The sequence below is a fragment of the Pangasianodon hypophthalmus genome, chromosome 2, assembly GCF_027358585.1.
Source record: "Pangasianodon hypophthalmus isolate fPanHyp1 chromosome 2, fPanHyp1.pri, whole genome shotgun sequence".
NCBI lineage: Eukaryota > Metazoa > Chordata > Actinopteri > Siluriformes > Pangasiidae > Pangasianodon > Pangasianodon hypophthalmus.
The window spans coordinates 3,634,267-3,655,551 of record NC_069711.1 but is presented as its reverse complement, the minus strand read 5'-3'; the positions used below and the strand labels follow the sequence as shown (position 1 = coordinate 3,655,551).

The window sequence follows — 21,285 nt, the reverse complement described above, 5'->3', positions numbered from 1 at the left end:
TCTAGTCTTTTTTCCTCTCTCACCCCTTCCTCAGTGCTGTTAAAGGAGTGTTCACATCAAACATCAGAATGAGGAAAAAGTGTGATCTGTGGCATGGTTGTTGCCACACCATTCTGTGTAAACACTAGAGACTGTTGTGTGTGAAATCCCAGGAGATCAGCAGGTTCAAACCAGCTCATCTGGCACTAACAACCATGCCACGGTTAAAGTCACAGAGATAACACCTTTTCCCTATTCTGATGTTTGATGTGAACATTACCTGACGCTCTTGACCTGTATCTGCATGATTTTTTGCATTGCGCTGCTGCCACATGCCTAGCTGATTCGATAACTGCATGAACTTGCAGGTGTTCCTAATAAAGTGGACAGTGAGTGTATCTATGTATCATTGCAAAAATCGTATGCAATAATAACACTAATAATTAATAATAAAACTGGGTAAGAAATCTGTAGCCCTGTGAGTGTACAGGAGCATGAGAGAGTTGAAAGTTTCCTTAGGTAGCAACACAGGTTGCTGTGTGAAACAATGAACATTAAGGGACACATACTCAAATTAATTTTTCCAACACCTCTTGTGCTTTTGTCACTTTTGACATTGTGTGCACAAACAAAATTCAGTGGTCTTACACTTTACACCTTGTTATTTCCGCTTCGACCTAACAACAACCATTTCTTCTCCATCGGCCAACCTTGAAGATTTGCTTCACAAACACACTTGCAGTTTCTGCAGGAACGGCACTATCTAGTTTATCATACATCTACACCCTCTTTGGATGGCATGCCGATGTGTCCAGACTTGAAGGTGACCACCGCCTGTGATTTCTCCTTCAACAAAAGAAACAATAACTACACCAAATCCTCAGCATCCCTCATTTTAACACACTAATTTTATGTGTCATGTTGTCATAGTATTATGACTTTCTTCTCGAAATATTTAGACTTTGTTTTTCTCGTAATATTAAGCACTGACATTTTTTGCCATTACAGCAGGGGTTCTCAAACTAGGGGTCACGACTCCATGTGAGCTTAATTTACAAACAGGGTCTTGATATGATACTGGGAATCACATTCAGACAAGCCACATTTAAATTAGTAGGGAACATGTTATTCTGGTCTTTTTCAGTATCCTGACATGCTGCATTAGTGTAGTTCTGCAATAAAAATGGACAAATATCCCCGTCCATATACAGTCCCCTCTGAAAATATTGGAGTGGCAAGGCCAATTCTTTTGTTTTTTCTATTCTCTGAAGACATTTGAGTTTGAGATCAAAAGATGAATATGAGACAATAGATGAGAATTTCAGCTTTCAGTTCCTGATAGTTATATCTAGATATGTTTAACAACTTATAACATGGCACCTTTGGAGCAAAAGTATTGGAACAGATAGTCTTAAAGTAAATAATCTGGTTGCATATCGAGATGATATTTTTCAGGTCGCCCACCTCTAGCTGGATTACCTGTGTCCGGTTCAATCGCAGTTTTAATCTTTGTTCTCATTTAACGAAAATGTGCCAAATTATCCAGTTAAAAAGACGTCTGGAATAAAATTAAATTTTTATTGTTAAAATATTTTATGAACAATGCCTAACCTCTAAAAAAAACTACCCTCAAGTCCCATTTAAAAGTAGCTTAGTTCTGCTGGAAAACCACACACCTGGCAACACCTTGTTCAAATACATTCAATCAGCATGCTGTACTCTGGTCTGTGTTGCAATACACCCCCAACCAATACACCTTGTTAGATTTAGGTTTGGGTTACCATACTGGAGGAGGAAATGTATAAATAAACGTAGAACTAAAGAAATACTCAAATGAATAAAGACATAAAAGCATAAAAGAAACCAATATGAATTTATTTTTACATTTCTGCCCAACATTTATTTGTCTGTTTTTTTGTCTTGTACTTAAGCCATTTTTAAAACAAAAATACAGAAGCAGAGCTGCCTTACCTAGACACAGCAATGTAGAAAATTCCAAGAGAAATCAGAGATATTCCAATGTGAAATGAAACACCAACAGCCCCGTATTCCTTAAAAACCTTCTTCAGCTCTTTTGTTTTATTCTGCTTTTTCTCAGGCTCTGGCTTTTCAGCTCCTCCCTGTGGGCTTGTAGAAAGCAGTACCTAATAAGAGGAAGAGAATAACATTGTGAGAAATAACTATCACAGTAATGTAAGCTTATTTTTTATTTTATTTAGAACATACAAAGACAGGTGACATGATAGGAAAAACCTATATAAATGAATGAAGAAAGTGCAGATGTTTCCAGACAGATGTACCATATGATACTATTAAGCAGTTGACATTATCCCATGCTCCACTGCATGTATAAAAATGCAGAGTGGGCCCAGTTGACCTGAGTTTGTATCAACACTGAAAGAGCAAAACATAATTATTTGGACTCTGATGGCAGACGCTTCAGTCACAAAGACTGCTCAACTGTTTGTGACTGAAGGGTGGGCTGTTGCCTTGCTTCCATTAAACTCCATTTGCAAACATCTCCATGTATAGTTGTAAATACTCACAATAGGTTCAGAAAGTATTCAGACCCCTTACACCTTTTTCAGATTTCAGATATCTTGTCATGTAGCAGTTTACACAGTTACTAAACGAAGTATAAAAGCTTTAAGATAAGACTATGAATGTTCCTAAGTGACTCAGCCTGGACTTGAACTTGAGTGAACATTGATAAAGAGACCTAAAATATGGCATCTAATCCCATTCATCATAATGTTATGATGTTATTGCATTAGAAATAATAATTTTTTCCCCTGCAGTCCATGTTGGTGGCAGTACTGCCGTGAAACCCTATTGTGTTTCATGGTATTCTTCGTCATCCTCCTGTTAGCTTGTTATGTTATGATTCGCTGTTGCTATTCGCTGTTGCTGTATCTGTGTTTCTAGTCAACTGGCCAGTGGTTACGGTATGTAGGACAGTACAGGAAGTTTAAGCTTGCTTTAAATAAACACATTTGGTGTTGTTCAAAGGGGGCAACTGTGGGATTATTTCTTGTTTTGTAATATATTCTGATTTTATGGTTAATGGACACATGATTTATTCATTTTAAGATCAGTGTGAGACAGTCTATGTGCTGTGATGACCCAGATGACAGATAACATCACCATCTGTCATCACCTGGCCCAAACAATTTCCAGCATGACAGTGCCCCTGTGGACAAGGCGAGCTCCATAATGACATACTTTGCCAAGGTTGGAGTTGAAGAACTCGAGTGGCCTCCACAGAGTCCTGATCTCAACCCCAATTAACTCCTTTGGGATGAACCTGAATGCCAAATGTGCGCCAGGCCTTCTTGTCTAACATCAGTGCTTGACCTCACTAATGCTGATGTGGCTGAACGGGCAAATCCCCTTTAACAGCATACAGTTGGATTCAGTGAGGATGATGGCTTCCTTCATGCCCCGAAAAGTGGCAGAGTCGGCCAATATGTCCAATTCTGACTCCTACTAAGAACGCTAGGCTTACTGATCATGGCAGGGGTGCCCTTGGGCCTGCTAGAACTAAGAAATTTTCAGAGATGGGTCACCAACCTATGGCTGGACCCCAACCATGCCCATCACCAATATGTCCTCATCTTAACAAAAGGGGCATGAGCCCTGCATCGCTGGAGACACAAGACCTTCCTTCCCCATGAAAGGGGTACCCTTAGGGGTGGCTCCCCACCAGAGAGGGACTATCACCCTTCCTACCAGCTTAGGGCAGTGTTTAAACACCTGGATACGTTCTTGTGCACACATGCTGAGATCTTATCACATGGTGATTCTATGATGTGGTATGTTACTATAAAACACCATCAAAAAAAGACTTGTTATTCTCTTGCACATCAGACATTTTTGAATATTTTGGAACTGAATAATAACTTGTTACTACAGTCAGAGCTACAGGTAACCTGCCCTCCAAAGCCAGTGATTCTACCATCTTCTCAGTTAGCTACAAATTTTTTTATGTGAATTTGTATGTCAGTCACAGTTCAGTCTATCACACTGAGCTTCGTTTCTCACATTGCCTGCTATCTGAGGATCCAAAGGCCTGTGATACATGCCGCTAGCATTGTCGAGTTGATATTGTCATACCATTTTCACACTGCAGAGCTTGCAGTTGTAGGTACCATACATCCACAGACAGGAGACACACCTTTACTAAAGTACTTTTTTAGCAACCAGAAGTACATAGGATGACTAGAGCCATAGAGACTATGCGAGCAATCAAAAGGACTTCACCCGCCTTTGTTTGCGCTCTCTGTATCCAACGGGCAACCGGGATGGACCGTAAAAGAAAGAAGCTCTCTCTCTTAGGCTGATTGCCATACGTGATCTAGCTGCAAACGAAGGCCTACTTTTCTCTCATCTGAGATCGTAATGAGAGAAATGCTCACCTCTCCCAATGGTGCAAGTTTACTTTCACTTTTAAGGATATGCAAAACAGCTGCTTTTATTTTCATTGGATAGCTGGACTTATGAAGATGAAGTTATGAAGCCAAATGAACTGTCAATCCACGGACTGTAAATGTGCAAAATGCACCTGAAGACTAGAAATTAAACATGCTGCATCACTATTCATCAGCACCCAACGCTGCACATGGACAACTACATGCGGAAAAAGGCTGCATCTGTGCTCAATCACAAAGACGCTTCAAAGGCTCAAGCCACATCCACATTCCAAAAACTAAAAACAACTCCAATAAGACTGTGCATCCGGGCAGTAAAAGATAGTGTTTATGATTATTTCTTTCAAAGTTTTAATTTGTTGAGTAATTTGAAGCTGCGCACATAAAATCAGCATTTTTTTTAAACAAAGGGTAAACTCAGTAAACTCATGCTTACTACTCATGTCTCTTATCTTTGCATGCAATCTCACTCTGTTCTTACTAACACAGTCACTCAGTCAATGATTGAGTGACACACTTACTAACACAGTCACTCAGTCAATGATTGAGTGACACACTTACTAACACAGTCACTCAGTCAATGATTGAGATTGTCTGTTTATGTCGAGGAAAAATAAGATCCGAACTCCCTAGCGTTATTCCCATTAATGTTACTGCACTTTGGAACTTATTTTACCATTGGAAATATTTTCATAGTTTCTAATGCTTGCCACCCACTACGTGCAAGTCTTTTAAATTCCATGCCATATTTCTATTCTCTTTTGTTCTCCTTGTTTCACATACCAGGAGGCACAGCCACACATCTTAGATGCTTTGTGGTAATTCATTTTTATAAGCTCAGCTAATTTTTATAAGCAGAGGATGCTTTCTCTTTCCCTCATGCACACGCGCACACACCCACACGCATTCCTTTCCTGTCTCTCTCTCTCTCTCTCTCACACACACACACAACTCTTCTTTGTCTGTCCCTATTTAGAATTATGTTCATATTTAATAATTAATTGGTGTTTATTCTTTTCTATTTCAATAAATGCTACACCGATCAGCCATAACATTAAAACCACTGACAGGTGAATTGAATAACATTATCTTGTTATAATGGCACCTGTCAAGTGGTGGGATATATTAGGCAGCAAGTGAACAGTCAGTTCTCGAAGTTGATGTGTTGGAAGCAGGAAAAATGGGCAAGCGTAAGGATCTCAGCAACTTTGACAACGGCCAAATTGTGATGGCTAGACGACTGGGTCAGAGCATCTCCTAAACGGCAGGTCTTGTGAGGTGTTCCCAGTATGCAGTGGTTAGTACCTACCAAAAGTGGTCCAAGGAAGGACAACTGGTGAACCGACGACAGGGTCATGGGCGCCCAAGGCTCACTGTGCGCATGGGGAGTGAAGGCCTGTCTGGTCCAATCCCACAGAAGAGCTATTGTAGCACAAATTGCTGAAAAAGTTAATGCTGGCTATGATAGAAAGGTGTCAGAACACACAGTGCATTGCACCTTGCTGTGTATAGGGCTGTGTAGCTGCAGACCAGTCAGAGATCCCATGCTGAGCCCTGTCCTCCACCGAAAGTGCCTACAATGTGCACGTGAGCATCAGAAGTGTACCATGGAGCAATGGAAGAAGGTGGCCTGGTCTGATGAATCAGGTTTTCTTTTACATTGTGTGGACAGCTGGGTGAGTGTGCGTGGCTTACCTGGGGAAGAGATGGCACCAGCATGCACTATGGGAAGAAGGCAAGTCAGCAGAGGCAGTGTGATGCTCTGGGCAATGTTCTGCTGGGAAACCTTGGGTCCTGGCATTCATGTGGATGTTACTTTGACATGTCACCTACCTAAACATTGTTGCCAATGTTTAAGTAGGTGATAACCAAGTACAGCCCTTCATAGCAACGGTATTCCCTAATGGCAGTGACCTCTTTCAACAGGACAATGCACTCTGCCACACTGCAAAAATTGTTCAGGAATGGTTTGAGGAACATGACAAAGAGTTCAAAGTGTTGATGTGGCCTCCAAATTCCCCAGATCTCAATCCGATTGAGCATCTGTGGGATGTGCTGGACAAACAAGTCCGGTCCATGGAGGCACCACATTGCAACTTACAGGACTTAAAGGATCTGCTGCTAATGTCTTAGTGCCCGATACCACAGCACACCTTCAGAGGTCTTGTGGACTCCATGCCTCGATGGGTCAGAGCTGTTTTGGAGGCACAAGGGGGACCTACACAATATTACGCAGGTGGTTTTAATGTTATGGCTGATCAGTGTATATTATTGAATGTGTTATTGTCTTGTTGTGGTTATTACTTTGATACTGCAAGAAGTCAAACTATTCAGAACTAACCCTTCTGACACCAAGTCACTGATTATTACTGTTTTTAACTAAAATTGAGGTTTTAATGATTTTGACTTATTTAAAGGTTGGTAATTTTAATAACTTAAAAAGGGGATGTTCTATGAGACTGATTAACTAATGACACTGACTTAATGAGACTGATCATTTAGACTAAATAAGATTAAGATTAATCTTAATTAATTAAAATTAATTATATTTACAGTGAAGCACCTACACTCGCTGGGCACTTTATTAGGAACACTATACTAATTTGGGTAGGGCCTCCCTTTGCTCTCAAAACAAAGATTCAAAACAGCTCAAACCAGTCTGGCCACACTCTTTTGATCTCTCTCATCAACAAGGTTTTCTGCAGAACTACTGCTTATTGGATGTTTTTTCTATATTACACAATTCTGAGTAAATGCTAGAGACTGTTGGGCATGAAAAATCCCAAGAGATCAGCAGTTATAGAAATACTCAAACCAGCCCCTCTGTCACCAACAATCATGCCATGGTTAAAATCTCTAAGATCACATTTTTTACACATTCTGATGGATTGATGTGAACATTACCTGAAGCTGCTGGCCCATATCTGCATAATTATATGCACTGCACTGCTGGCACACGATTGGCTGATTAGATAATTGCACAAATGAGTACGTGTACAGGTCTTCCTAATAAAGCGTGTGAGTGCAGTGAGTCTATATTGCCATGGCAACACTCTTCGAGATGTCGACATTTGCTTCGCAATTTAACATGATGGATCTCTTGACATCATGCTGACCTTATTTGGTGTGAATCAGATGAATCCTCTAGAAAGAGTATTTAAAAGTTTGGTTTAAAAGCCTCACTTCCTGTTGCCAGTTGGTGGCGCTATGACAGTGAATCACTATTAGCATGTTTATGTGACTGTGCACCATCATTTAAAATAATTCTTCTTCTTCACTGTAAACTCTGAGCCACATTACATGATGTATAGCGTACATGGTGTGCAGTGTAACATGGTAATTGATTGCCATGCTTTACCTCAAAAATGGGGGGGGGGGGGGGGGGGGGGGGATAGTGTAGAAATGGTGAGTGTGGTGCAAAGCAACTCAAACTTTGGCCTAAACTTTTCTAAGTCTTAAGAGGCAACAGCTGCTGAAAAAATGTCTCTAGGTCTCACAGATCTCAAGATATGGGTTAAATTGTAAAATGGTGTACTATGCTGTGCACTTCAAATGACCGCTACGCAGGAACCATCGGAGATTGCATCAGAGAGTAGTGGGCCCATATTCAAACCTACCATTCAAGTTTAGTGAAGATAACAATCAAACTACAGATTAGTATAATGATGCACCATACCAAATTTCAGTTTTATCGGACTTATGGCTCCTGTGTAACAGTTATATGACCTCAGCTCTGCCCCCTATGCATGACCACACCCCAAACTTTGCACATAAGCTCAGAATCTTGTCCTGCAAAGGCCTTTCAGGTTTCTTCTGGATACACACAAGCATTCATAAGTTACAGCTCTCTGAGTAAATTATTGATTTATGTAAGAATCGATTGACGGCAGCCATATTGTTTACCAATGTCAACATGTTTTTGATAATTACTGAAGTTCACGCTCTCCTGAATAGTTTGACACCACGTATGCAAGGATCAGTCAAAAATCCTACAACTGGTGTTCAAAAATAGGTTTTGAATATTATGCAAATTAGCGAAAAATCCATCATGGTGGAAATTAGCGGACTGGGTCTAAGAATAAGAGTAAAAATGAATATTGAGTATACGACCTTTACTGAGGCTATCATGAGCACAGACTCACCGAAACTGGACAGGAGAAGACTGGAAAAAAGACCAGGTGATTTGTTTTTCTAATCTTCAACTTTCCAGTTTGGGTTAACCTGTGCCCAAAGACAGCCTCAGATTCATATTCTTGGCTGACAGGAGAACAACCCAATGTGGTCTTCTGCTGTTGTAGCCCATCCACCTCAAGGTTTGATGTTTTGTGCATGCTGAGATGCTTTTTTGCTCACCACGGTTGTAAAGAGTGATTATTTGAGTTACTGTATTTTTCCTGGCAGCTCAAACCAATCTGGTCATTTTCCTCTGACCTCTCTTATCAACAAGGCATTTCCACCCACAGAACTCTTGCTCATGCAATGTTTTTTTGTTTTTTTGCACCATTCTGTGTAATCTCTAGAGACTGTTCTGTGTGAAATTCCCTGGTTATGAAATACTCAAACCAGTCCATCTGGTACCAACATCCATGCCACGATCAGAGTCACAGAGATCACACTTTTTCTTCAGTCTCATGCTGTGAACATTAATAATAATAATAATATTCTTGTTGTATAACATTTATAAATAAGGAAATTGAGATTGAATAAATGTCGTCTTCTTTTTAAAACCACCGATTTAATGCATGTTTGCTAGCTGGGGTAGATCTGTTAGACTAATTAAACTCGTGCACGCATTCCCAGTGATATGTAACCTATATCAGCACGAACACAGAGCGGGCGTTGCCATTATCTCCCAGGCCAACAAAGCATACTGAACGGTTTGACCAGCTAAGAATGCATGCCAATGTACTAACAAAATCGAAACAAAACCGACAAAGAAGTGGAACGTAACCATCTGCGTTACTTAATGACCAGTGGCCAACTAATAATCTCTGTTTGGTGACATAAACAATTTAACTTTTGAACCTCTGTGGCTATATCCTCTAACTTCATAAGTAAGTTCAACTGTTGTCTTTATTGTTCTTTGTAACTTCGCAAGAATTGGCCACTGGGGGCACTATCTGCAAAAACTGCTTGGACCCCATAGACTGGCACTTGCAGCTATACTTTTCTTTGAATATTTTGCCATGGGGTTAGATTATGATGAGTCATGGAGTCAATTTTCATAGCTATACAGATGATCCACAATTTATATATGTAGCACCAGATGATGTAAGTACTGTTGATAATTTGTTAACCTTTCTGTCCAGCATACTGGTAAATGATGGTGAAGCAAAAAGAAAAAAGATATGAAACAGGTTTGGAAATCTACTTCTACAGGCAAAAGTTAAGTTACGGTGTAATTCTTGACTCTGACTAAACTTTTAAACCAGACATTAAAAACATTACTAAAACTGCATTCTATCCTGCAAGGAATATTGCACAGGGTGAGACCCTATCTCTGGTTACAAGATACAAAGAAATTGATCCATGCTTTTGTTTCTTCTCACCTTTTCCTCCAACAACAAAGAAACTACAAACAGAACAAAATGCAGCAACAAGGATCTTAACATTTAGTAGAAAATGAGATCATATTAGACCAGTTTTAGCTTCACACCACTGGCTGGCTCTTTCCTGTAGCGCTGCCTATAAAATTTTATTATTAGTTTTTAAGTACCTTAAATGTGTATCACCTACATTCATCTCTGATTGCTTGATAAACTATGTTCCAGTGTTATCGTTCTCCATATTCCACATATGAAACATAAAAAGAATGGTGAAACAGCTATAACTTTTTCTGCACCAAAGATGTGGAACACATTACCATTAAACAATCGTCAGGCTGATCTTTCATTGATTTTAAACAAACGAACAAACAAACAAGCTTTTACTTTTAACAAGCTTTTATTATTTAGTTTACTTTTACTCACACATTACTTTTACATTAGTTATTTTAATTATTGTACTTTTATTATTATTATTTTTAATTGTGTCTACTGTACAGTGTTATATATTCTCTCATATTATTATTATTAGCAAATTTTATTATTATATGTCTTGCCGTCTTATTGGTATGTGTGCGCTGGAAGTCATATTCCGTGTGTGTGTGTGTGTGTGAGAGCACACTTGGCAATAAAAGCTCATTCTGATTCTTTTAATCTATTTCAGACACTTGATTACATAATTTGTATACCTTAATAATTATTATTTTCCTCATTGTCACTGCTGTTTTATTTCGTTATTTTTTCCTATTTTATTTTTGACTAACTTCTGTTTATTTATTTATTTGCTTCAGACTGTAAACCACTTTGCGCTGGCATGATGACGATGATTTGGGCTGTATGATGATGATTAATACTAAAACAACAACAACAACAACATTATTATTATTATTATTAATATTAATAATAATAATTAGTATTATAATAATTATGATGTTGTTGTTGTTTTGTATAACATTTATAAATAAGGAAAGTGAGGTTGAATAAATGTCTTCTTTCATTGTATGTTTGCTAGCTGGGGAAGATCTGTTAGATTAATTAAACTCCAGGAAACATTCCCAGTCATGGGTCACAGGTTACATATGACTGGGAGTTTATTTATCAGTACAGATACAGAGTGGGCGTTGACATTATCTCCCAAGCCAAGAAAGCATACTAACAGTTTGACCAGCTAAGAATACATGCCAATGTACTAACAAAATCAAAATAAAACCGAGAAAGAAATCGCCTGCAATCATGTGCGTTACATAATGACAAGTGGCCAGCTAGTAATTTCTGTTTGGTGACAGTTTACCTTTTGAACCTGTGGGGCTGGTTCCCTCTTCATCCAAGGATGAGACACATATTTGTTGCTTTTGACAGATTTGTCCTGTAGTATTCCTCCAGAATGCAAAACACTGACACTATCTGCGCCTCTGTCACGCACTTGAGAGGAGGAAATAATGCTAGACTTATGCAATGCCCATATGGCGTCCCGCGGTGTGTTTCTTGCAACATGCACTGAACTCGTGAAGTTGTAATACCTCAGTGATGAAGGAACCACAGACCTCGCTCCTCGAAATAGAAACATTGTCTCTTCCTACTCTTATGGCGACTGACCCGGGCTTTCTGAGGCGATTTATCTCAGGCGAAGATAACAAAAACTACTTATGCTTGACCCGAAAAAAAAGAAAATGAATAAACAATCCACAGTACCCTCAAGGTCATCCCAAAGGGTGGGGATACGCCTCTGGCAAAAATAGTACCGTATAGTAAAGCATTTATAATGTGCTAAACCCAACCAAGGAGACCGCGACGAGACAGAGCCAACACTGCACTCGCTCCCTGTCCTTACAGAACAGGAGGAGGTTCTTAGCTGTTTGTTTGGGGGCGGGGTTTAAACTAAGAATGGGTGATACCACTTTTCGTATCCAATAGCCAGCAACAGCAAGATTATCCTGGAACTATCACTTTAAAAATCATGTGTATATATAAAAATAAAATAAAAAAATGTCGAAATTTCGGCCGCCACTTTTTAAAAATGTATTTTATTTTTATTTTTTTTAATATATAGCCTATATTTGTTGAAATTCAGTAAAGTACAACAGACAAAGACACAGTCAAATTACATTCAGAACCATAATACAGTGATACAAACAAAACAAAACAAAACAAAACAAAAAAAATCATGTAGCCAGGTTATGGGCTAACAATTACATAAATAAATTTAAGAATCGCACACACACACACACACACACACACATATATATATATATTTATATACACACACAGTACTGTGCAAAAGTCTTAGGCACCCTATCTTTTTTGGTACAAACTTTGTTAAAGATTTTTATTTTATGACTTCTACATTATTGATTCAGAACAAAAACATTTTAGATTTCCAAACATTAGTTTTCCAACACTAAATTAAATGTTACAGAAAAATGTTTGTATGTCAGTAAAGAAAGCAGCAGATTCCATAAGAGACACTTTTCAGACAAAAAAACATAATGAAGGCTGCTGGGTTTTGCTGCAAAAATAAGAAGCAAGTGTGACAGTAAAAGTGTCCAGAAGAATTGTGGCTGGTTCTGCAAGATGCTCAGTAACACTTACAGCTCATTTCCTTATAAAACTGCACACATTGTACCTGAAACTACTATTTTTTCATCACACCAAATATTTACTTTGTTTCATTTATTACTGTTTACTGCACTTTATAGTATCTTTTTTTATGTAGAAACATTTAATTTCATTATTTTTTGAAGGCACCTTTGCTCTACAGCATTTCTTTGCATGTGCTTAAGACTTTTGCACAGTACTGTATATATATATATATATATATATATATATATATATATATATATATAGAGAGAGAGAGAGAGAGAGAGAGAGATATCCTGCCTATAACAGCCTTCTTGTTATCTGAATAATAGTTTTAATATATATTTAAATCTCTTGTTCAAGAATCAAAAACAAAGGCTTGGTATAACTGTATTTACATTTATGTATATGATATTTAGCAAAAATTAAACTTAAATTAGTAATATAATATTCTTTTGTTTTGTCTGAGAGGATATTAGTAAAACCAAATTAAACATTTTCTAAACACAAAGAACAAGTGCGGTCAATATTATCAGTTATAAATCTAGCCGAAACTTTCCAAAGTGTCTTTAAACATGAGGGCAATGCCAGAATAAATGAAACAATGTCTTAGCAGACGTTTCACAAAAAAAAGAAGAATTCAAATTAATATCCTTTTTAAATTTAACAAGGAAATTATTTACTGGGTGGTTTAATTTTAATAAGTAATGTCCTTCACTTTGTTTACCAATAAATATTTGGTAGAGTTCAGATGGCCTTCCAATCTAAATCCTTCACCAGTCTATTCCAGTAAAACATACAATTTGGAGTGGAGACAATATCATTTTGAAATAAAGAAGTTTTAAGAAGATAGTTTTTGCTCCAGAAGGGAAACAAAGTTGTCCAACTGAGGTGTCATGCAAATCAGCAACAGAAGGGGGCGCAACACTGCTATGGATGTTAGTTCTGAATAATGTCATGACCCCTGTGGGAATTGCATCCATGACATTAGAGATCTCCCTTGGTGTCACTGGTATTCCATGGACAGCTAGAAACTCAGAATAAGTGAGCAACATGCCTTCTTGATTTCATAACTGACTGACTCTTATTATGCCTGCTAAAAAGTATCTCTCAAAAATTAAAGATTAAAAAAAAAAAAAAAAAGTATATTGTAATTGTTCCAAATTAAATATCTATAGTGGCAAAAGGTATGTTTGTAAATTTGAGACCAGGCCAGCAACACTGTTTGTTAAAGCAAGATAACTTCATCTTTTGTCAATTTTGTAATTACACATCAAAAGAAACCTAAGACCAACCAGTTTTGAGAAAACAACATTGGGTATAAAATTCCAAAGAGAATTAGCGTGTAGAATGAAGTGTCTAATCCAATTAATTTTAAAGCTATTATTTAGAGTACAGTAATCAAGAAAGTTCAATCCACCAGATTCATAAGGATTCATTACTACAGATTTCCTAATATAACGTGTTTTGTTTCTCCAAATAAAGTTAAACAAAGTGGTGTCAATCGCTTTACACATCTCCTTAGAAACATCTAGTGAAGTGGAAGCATAGACTAATCTTGACAATCCCTCAGCTTTACATAACAAAACTCTACCTTTTAGGGATAAGTCCCTCAATTGCCAGTGATTCAACTTTTTCTTGGTCTTCTGAAGAACAGGATCAAAATTTATCCTACATCTGGAGGTTTGATCTTTCGCAATGACAATCCCTAAATATGTCACTGAATCCTTCACTGGTATTTTAGTGATATGTTGGACAACAGTTCACATTTACCGATGTTTAAACAAAGACCAGAGGCTTTAGAAAAGGCATCTATCACATTAAGAGCAGCTGAAATCTGATGATCTTTCAAGAACAGTGCTGTATCATCTGCTAACTGAGAAATGATAATATCCCTGTCAGCAATAGATATATCTTTTAAGTGGCTTGATTTAACAAAAAAATTCATAAGTTGAGTACAGAGTAAAAAGAGGTAAGGGGAGATGGGAAAACCTTGTCTAATACCACATTTTAATTAAAATCTTGAGGATGAACCACATTTAGTTTTAACAGAACAGTTTGCATTCCTATACATCCTTTGTACAGCTTTCGTGAAAAAGTCCCCAAACCCAAACTTTTGTAATGACCTATAAAGAAGAGCATGATCCACTATATCAAAGGCATTATAGAAGTCTAGCAAGAAATTAAATCTATCATCAGCACTTAGATGTGAATAGTCCATAGGAGTTATACCCATAAACATTCATAATGTAAAATGTAGTGCCATGAACTTTAAGAATCTGACACAAATAATGACTTGACCTATCACATTCTGAATGCAGAACCTCCCCAGAGAATCTGTTCTTCAAGGTGACTACACCCACAGATCCCTCGGAACCATGCACAAATCAGATGTTGCTACCCCACTGTGCCTTCCAAAAGCGCTCGTAATCATCAATAAAATGAGATTTCTACTAAAAAGTAGAAAAAAAAGTATTTCTACTAAAAAAAACTATAACTAAACTAATTGTTTAGCAAATAAAAGTAAAGCTTTATGTTTAACATTTTGTCTCAACCCCATGGCATTTAGTGTAACTATAGGCAGTGACAAAACAAAAGTAACATAAAGCGATTCACAAAAGTAAGCAAAACCACAAGAGAAAAGGAGAACCGCACATGGGCTGTTAATTAAGTGAAACGGAAATCCTAACAAATACTTAACCAAATATCTCACCCTTGATAGAAATAAATGAACAAAACCTTGATGACAAAAACATCTTCATTTAAGATCCAATATGTCCACAAATCCAGTGTTGGTTAATGAAACTAGCCAAATAGGCAAACACCCAACACAAACGAGAATGACAAAGCAAATAGGCTATACTGACTCATCCATCAAGAAGGAATCATTTCAGTTCCGGCTACAAAGGCACACCCGTCAACAAAGTAAGCAGATTTCCCCTGGAGACGTGCTCCATTCATTGCAGGCCACAATTGGATCCGCCGTGGCCTGTCTGTCTTTGAAAGATCTTCTGCAAAAAGCAAGCCACGACTTTTCAGGTACTCAGACTTTTTTTTGCAGCTTTCCAGACAGAATCACGTATCACTCTAGATGTGAATTGAATAATTATTCCTCTGGTTTATTAACTTTCATTTCCCTTCTTCTGGCCCAGACGATGCGCAGTGTCAGTGAGATTGGAAAGTCTGGCCTTCTCTGTAGGAAGGACAGCTTGACATATGCAAATAACTTCTTGCCGCACATCTTATTTATCAGCCTCGGGTATGCCAAATAGACGGAAATTCCACCTTCATGAATAAATTTCTAGCGCTGCTATATGTAGTTCAGCTGAACCCAAGGGCAACTCGTCACTAGAGATGCGCTTCTCAAGAACGGCAGATTTCTCCTTATTGTTCTTAATCTCAGCGCATGCACAGTTAATGGTCCCTCAATTCGGAGAATATTATCAGATATTACATTTTTTTAGCGCAGATGATTTACTGGGAGTGACAGGCAAAGGAGTGAAGTCGATAAATAGTCATGGAAGTTGTCTTGGAGTAGGGTTACACTATCTGAAGCATCTGTTGTCTTAGACTTAAATTTTATCTGGTCTCTAACTCTTTGTGGTCAGAAGTCCCCAAATGTTTTTTGAAGTAATAATAGCCAACACAGTTGTGCAAGTTGTAATATTTAGACAGTCATTTCATTTAATGTAACAGTTTAAATTCAGCAGTTCTCCTTAGAGCAAGTGCTTAGGGCACCATCTTTGTTCCATCCCCTGATTTAAGGAAGCAGAAAAGTGTCCCCATATGTACAAACACATCATTGCGATGTTTGCATGATGTCAACATTTTTATCTGCAAGACATCTTATTTAGGGCTTTTGCTCATCTTCAATAGATGTCACTGGTGGATAATTCAGCGCTATCTAGGAAACGCATTCACATTCGTTAATTACTAATGATGTAAATCTGTTCTTTTAAAGATGTATATACGATGTTCATACATCTGGTTTACTTAGGCCAGTCGTCAACATTTTATTTAATGTACCTAAATTGACTATTGCTAGAAATATAACTGCACTAACAAATAAATATGAATATGTTTCTAGACAAAGCACATCTAAATTCATAATATAAAAAAGATCAGTGTTATAATATATACCCCTTCAGCCATAACATTAAAAGCACTGACTGGTGAAGTGAATAACATTGATATCTAAATGTCTTATAATAATAACATTTTTTCAGTTACACATAGCTCTCTAAGCAAATATCAACTAGTCTGTATCCTAGCATACTAGCATTAGCTAACTAATCATATTGCTAATCTTGCTAACCTAGCCATTTTCCATAAAGCTGTTAATTGTTAAGAACATGTTTTTCTAATGTTACTGTTTGCCCAGTATGTGCTTTCTCTCTCTCTCTCTCTCTCTCTCTCTCTCTCTCTGTGCATGCTGTTAAGCAGTTGTGTGAGAGTGTTCATGGCAAGATTTTCTGTAACTTTTAGCTATTTCTTTGCATGGTGATGCTTATATTGAGATTATTCTAATAAGTGTCTTAGACAGTGAGTGGGTATAGTTCAGTAAGGATGTCATCTCGTGTGGGGACGCCATCCTTATCACTGTGTCACGGCCTCAAGTGTGTACTTGATCCAAAAACCTCAGCTGAAGATGTCCTTATCGCCATTGGCAAGAAAATAGGACATAGAAATATTTTGTCCGCAATGCGAATGAACAAAGCTGTTTTCGTCAATGACATCAAATTAGCAAATCAGCTTGTTGAGAGCGGCCTTTAAATTAAGGAGCTATGTACAGGTGATGCCACTCTCCCCATCAGTACGAGTTGGCCTAACAATTTCAAATGTTCCTCATTTCAACCCGGATGAGGATTTAAAACTTGAATTAACACAGTTTCACAGGCTAGCAAGTAAAATTCAACATTTACCTTGGGTGAAAAAATCAGGACTTGAAGCATGACAGATGAATTGAATAACATTGATGATCTTGTTACAATGCCACCTGTCAAGGGGTGGTACATACACTGCCTTGCCAAAAAAAGGTTGCTGTTTGGATTTAAATAAGCACATACTTAAGAGCCTCTGATTGGACCATTATTGCAGTGATTAATATGTTTCGGCTGGCAACAATTCTTTTAACCCTAACTGATGGATTGTTGAAGACATATCCTGAGGTCATGGAAAAGATGTTACTGTGTTTCAGAAGGGGCAAATTATTGGCCTGCATCAAGCAAAGAAAACAACTAAGGAGATTGCTGAAATCACTGGAATTGGGTTAAGAACTGTCCAATGCATTATTAAAACCTGCAAAGATAGTGGTGAACTGTCAACTTTGTGGAAGAAATGTGGTCGGTAGAAAATCTTGAATGATTGTGATCGGAGATCTTTAAAATGCTTGGTGTAGTCACATCCTAAAAAACTGACAGTAGAACTCATGGCTGTGTTTAATAGTGAAAGTAAGAGCATTTCTCCACACACACGATGTGACAAGAACTTACAGGTTTGGGATTAAATAGCTGTGTGGCCACAAGAAAGCCATTTGTTAGTGCGGCTAATTGAAAAAAAAAAAACGACTTCAATTTGCTAGGGAGCATAAAGATTGGACTGTGGGGCAATGGAAAAAGGTCATGTGGATGACAATGTGGATGTCAGGATGGCAATGCCAAGATTCATCAGGGTCAAATTGTGAAAGAGTGGTTCAGGGAGCATGAGGAATTATTTTCACTCATGAATTGGTCACCACAGAGTACTGACCTTAACCCCATTGAAAGTCTTTGGTATGTGCTGGATGCAACTCTGGACAGAAATAAATGTTGTGATGTTGCATAATGTTGCTGAAACAATGCCATGACAAACACATGCTGTAATCAAAGCTAAAGGCAGTGCAACGAAATATTAGAGTGTGCAACTTTTTTGTGGCCAGGCTGTGTATTAGGCAGCAAGTGAACAGTCAGTTCTTGAAGTTGATGTGTTGGAAGCAGGAAAAATGGGCAAGTGTAAGGATCTGAGTGACTCTGACAAGGGCCAAATTGTGATTGCTAGACCACTGGGTCAGAGCATCCCCAAAATGGCAGTTCTTGTAGGTGTTCCCGGTATGCAGTGGTTAGTACCTACCAATAGTGAACCAAGGAAGGAGAACCGGTAAACCCGTGACAGGATCATGGGTACACTGAGGTGCATAGGGAGTGAAGGCTAGCCTGTTTGGTCCGATGCCAAAGAAGAGCTACTGTAGCACAAATTGCTGAAAAAGTTAATGCTGGCTGTTATAGAAAGGTATCAGAACACACAGTGCATTGAAGCTTGCTGTATGTGGGGCTGCTTAGCTGCAGACCGGTCACAGTGCACATGCTGATCCCTGTCCACCACCAAAAATGCCTATAATGGGCATGTGAGCATCAGAACTGGACCACGAAGCAATGGAAGCAATGGCCTGGTCTGATGAATCATGGCCGGGTGCATGTGCGTTGCTTACCTGGGGAAGAGATGGCAACAGGATGCACTATTGGAAGAAGACAAGCCAGCGGAGGCAGTGTGATGCTCTGGACAATCTTCTGCTGGGAAACCTTGGGTCCTGACATTCATGGAGATGTTACTTTGAAATGTACCACTTATCTTGCTGAGTTGCTCAGAGGGAAAACTGGCCCCGGGAAGACTGGGACCCAGCCCTCGCTCCACTCCTCATGGGAGAGACCCAGAGGACCTACCATGCCTTGACTCTGAAAGAAGCGTCTCGCTACGAAATGGTTAAGAGTGAGATCCTCCTATGCAGTGGTCTCTCCCCAACCAGCGCAGCAGCAGAGCACCACAGGTGGACCTACAACCCCAAAGCCATCCCAAGGAGCCAGATAGACACTCTGCTGAGTATCACGAAGAGGTGGCTCCAGCCCGAACTCCTGACCGCTGTCGAGGTGGCTGAAAGGGTTGCTATGGATCAGTTCCTGAGGGCTTTGCCTCCTGAAGAGCTAAAGGCCATCGGGATACGAGGGGCCATAAACCCCAAAGAGATGATAGAGGTCTTGAAGTGAGCGGTTGCAATGTTGGAGATCGGCAGGGGCGAGCGGCGAGAACAACCCCGTCCTTCACAGGCTCGCCGCCCCGAGCACACGACCCCTGGGGAGGCTTAGGCTCATGCACCCCCCTTGTCGACCCCTCGAAAAGCCCTGTCTGACCGGGTGTGCCCTACACACGCCATCCACTCCCCGGTTACCCACTGTTGCCTTGAAGGTGAATGGACACCCAGTCACGGCTCTATTGGACTCTGGAAGTACCATCACCCTGGTTCGGCCCTCTAGCTTCCCGACGCCCAAGCTTACCAGCTGCCTTAAGATAACATGTGTACACGGGGACATCCGAGAAGTTCAAACTGCCCAAGTGATGCTGAAACACAGAGACACTGGAGCTGGAGCCAGGTGCGAGTCATCAAGGGCATCCTACAGCAGCCAGAACCACGCCTGCCCGACACAGGTACGTGGGGCTTCTCTACCAAAATACAGAGTGACGAGGGGAACCCTGCGAGCTCCTGGTCGTTCCCCAAACCCATACCTGCACCTGCCTCACTCACATCCCCTGAGAGGTCATCTGGGGGCTCGCAATACACTGCAAAAATTAAAGGACCGCTTCATCTGGCCCGGCATGGACGCAGAGGTCCGGGCCTTCTGTCAGCAGTATCCCCAGTGCCAGAGGATGATTGTTGCATATTCAGCACCTGAGGACGTCCGTCTACCACCCCCAGACAGATGGGCTGCTGTAGCACTTTAACCAGACCCTGAAGAGGATGCTTTGCCGGGTGGTAGAAGAGGAGGGCAGAAACTGGGACTTGCTCCTCCCCTACGGCCTCTTCACCATCCGGGAGACTCCCCAAGCCTTCAACCGGATTTACACCATTCAAGCTACTCTTAGGACAGCGACCTCGGGGACTGCTGGACATGGCCCGAGAGGCATGGGAAGAGCAGCCCTCCCCCTTCCGCTCCATCATCAAATACGTCCAGGAAATGCAGGAGCGGATAGACCGATTCATCCCCATCGTATGTATGGAGTCTGCCTAACAGGAACAGAGGAGGGCCTATGACCGTCCTGCCCAACCCTGGGAGTTTCAACCTGGAGATACGGTCCTCCTCCTCCTTCCCGATGCCTCCTGCAAATTCCTGGCATGAAGGCAGGGCCCGTACACGGTCCTCGAGAGGGCGAGTCCTGTAAATTACAGGCTGCAGCAACCAGGTAAGCAAGCTGACACCCAAATATATCATGTGAACCTACTAAAGAAATGGTTGGAACCTAACCCCCAGGTATCTGCTCTTGCTGTACCTCACACAGATGCCTCAGAGTGTACCTTGGTCCACCAAGGAGAGGAGCTCACGCCAGCTCAGTCCCAGGAGCTGAAGGAGGACCAGTTTGGACGTGTTCTCCTCAGTCCCTGGCAGAACGCATCTGGTTTACCACAACATCAGAATCCCACCGGGAGTCGGGTCAGACAGCGGCCCTACTGCATCCCAGAGGCCCGCCGTTAGGCAATCACGGAAGAAGTCAGCCGAATGCTCCAGGATGGAATCAACAAGGAGTCAACCAGCCCCTGGTCCAGCCCCATTGTGGTCGTACCCAAGCCTGACGGGAGCATCTGGCTTTGCAACGACTTCCAGAGGCTAAATCAAATATCAGATTTCGACGCTTATCCCATCCCATGGGTGGAAGACCTAGTGTAGCGACTGGGGAGAGCCCAGTTCATCTCCATCCTGGACCTTACAAAAGGATACTGGCAAGTGGCCCTC

At 40.1% G+C, this 21,285-nt stretch overlaps 1 protein-coding gene across 2 annotated transcripts in view; it reads right to left on the bottom strand.

Moving 5' to 3' along the window:
• fam210b (family with sequence similarity 210 member B) overlaps nucleotides 1-21,285 on the bottom strand; it is a 30,138-nt gene that overhangs the window by 3,509 nt on the left and 5,344 nt on the right. The window contains exons 1-2 of one of the 2 annotated variants that reach the window (XM_053227778.1): nucleotides 11,241-11,793; nucleotides 1,951-2,123 (exon numbers count right to left, since the gene is read on the bottom strand). In XM_053227778.1, coding sequence (XP_053083753.1) covers nucleotides 1,951-2,123; nucleotides 11,241-11,516 — 449 coding nt within the window. In that variant the 5' untranslated portion in view covers nucleotides 11,517-11,793. Of the gene's footprint in view, nucleotides 1-1,950; nucleotides 2,124-11,240; nucleotides 11,794-21,285 lie in introns of those variants that run through there. The other variant, XM_053227781.1, reaches the window with a different exon arrangement.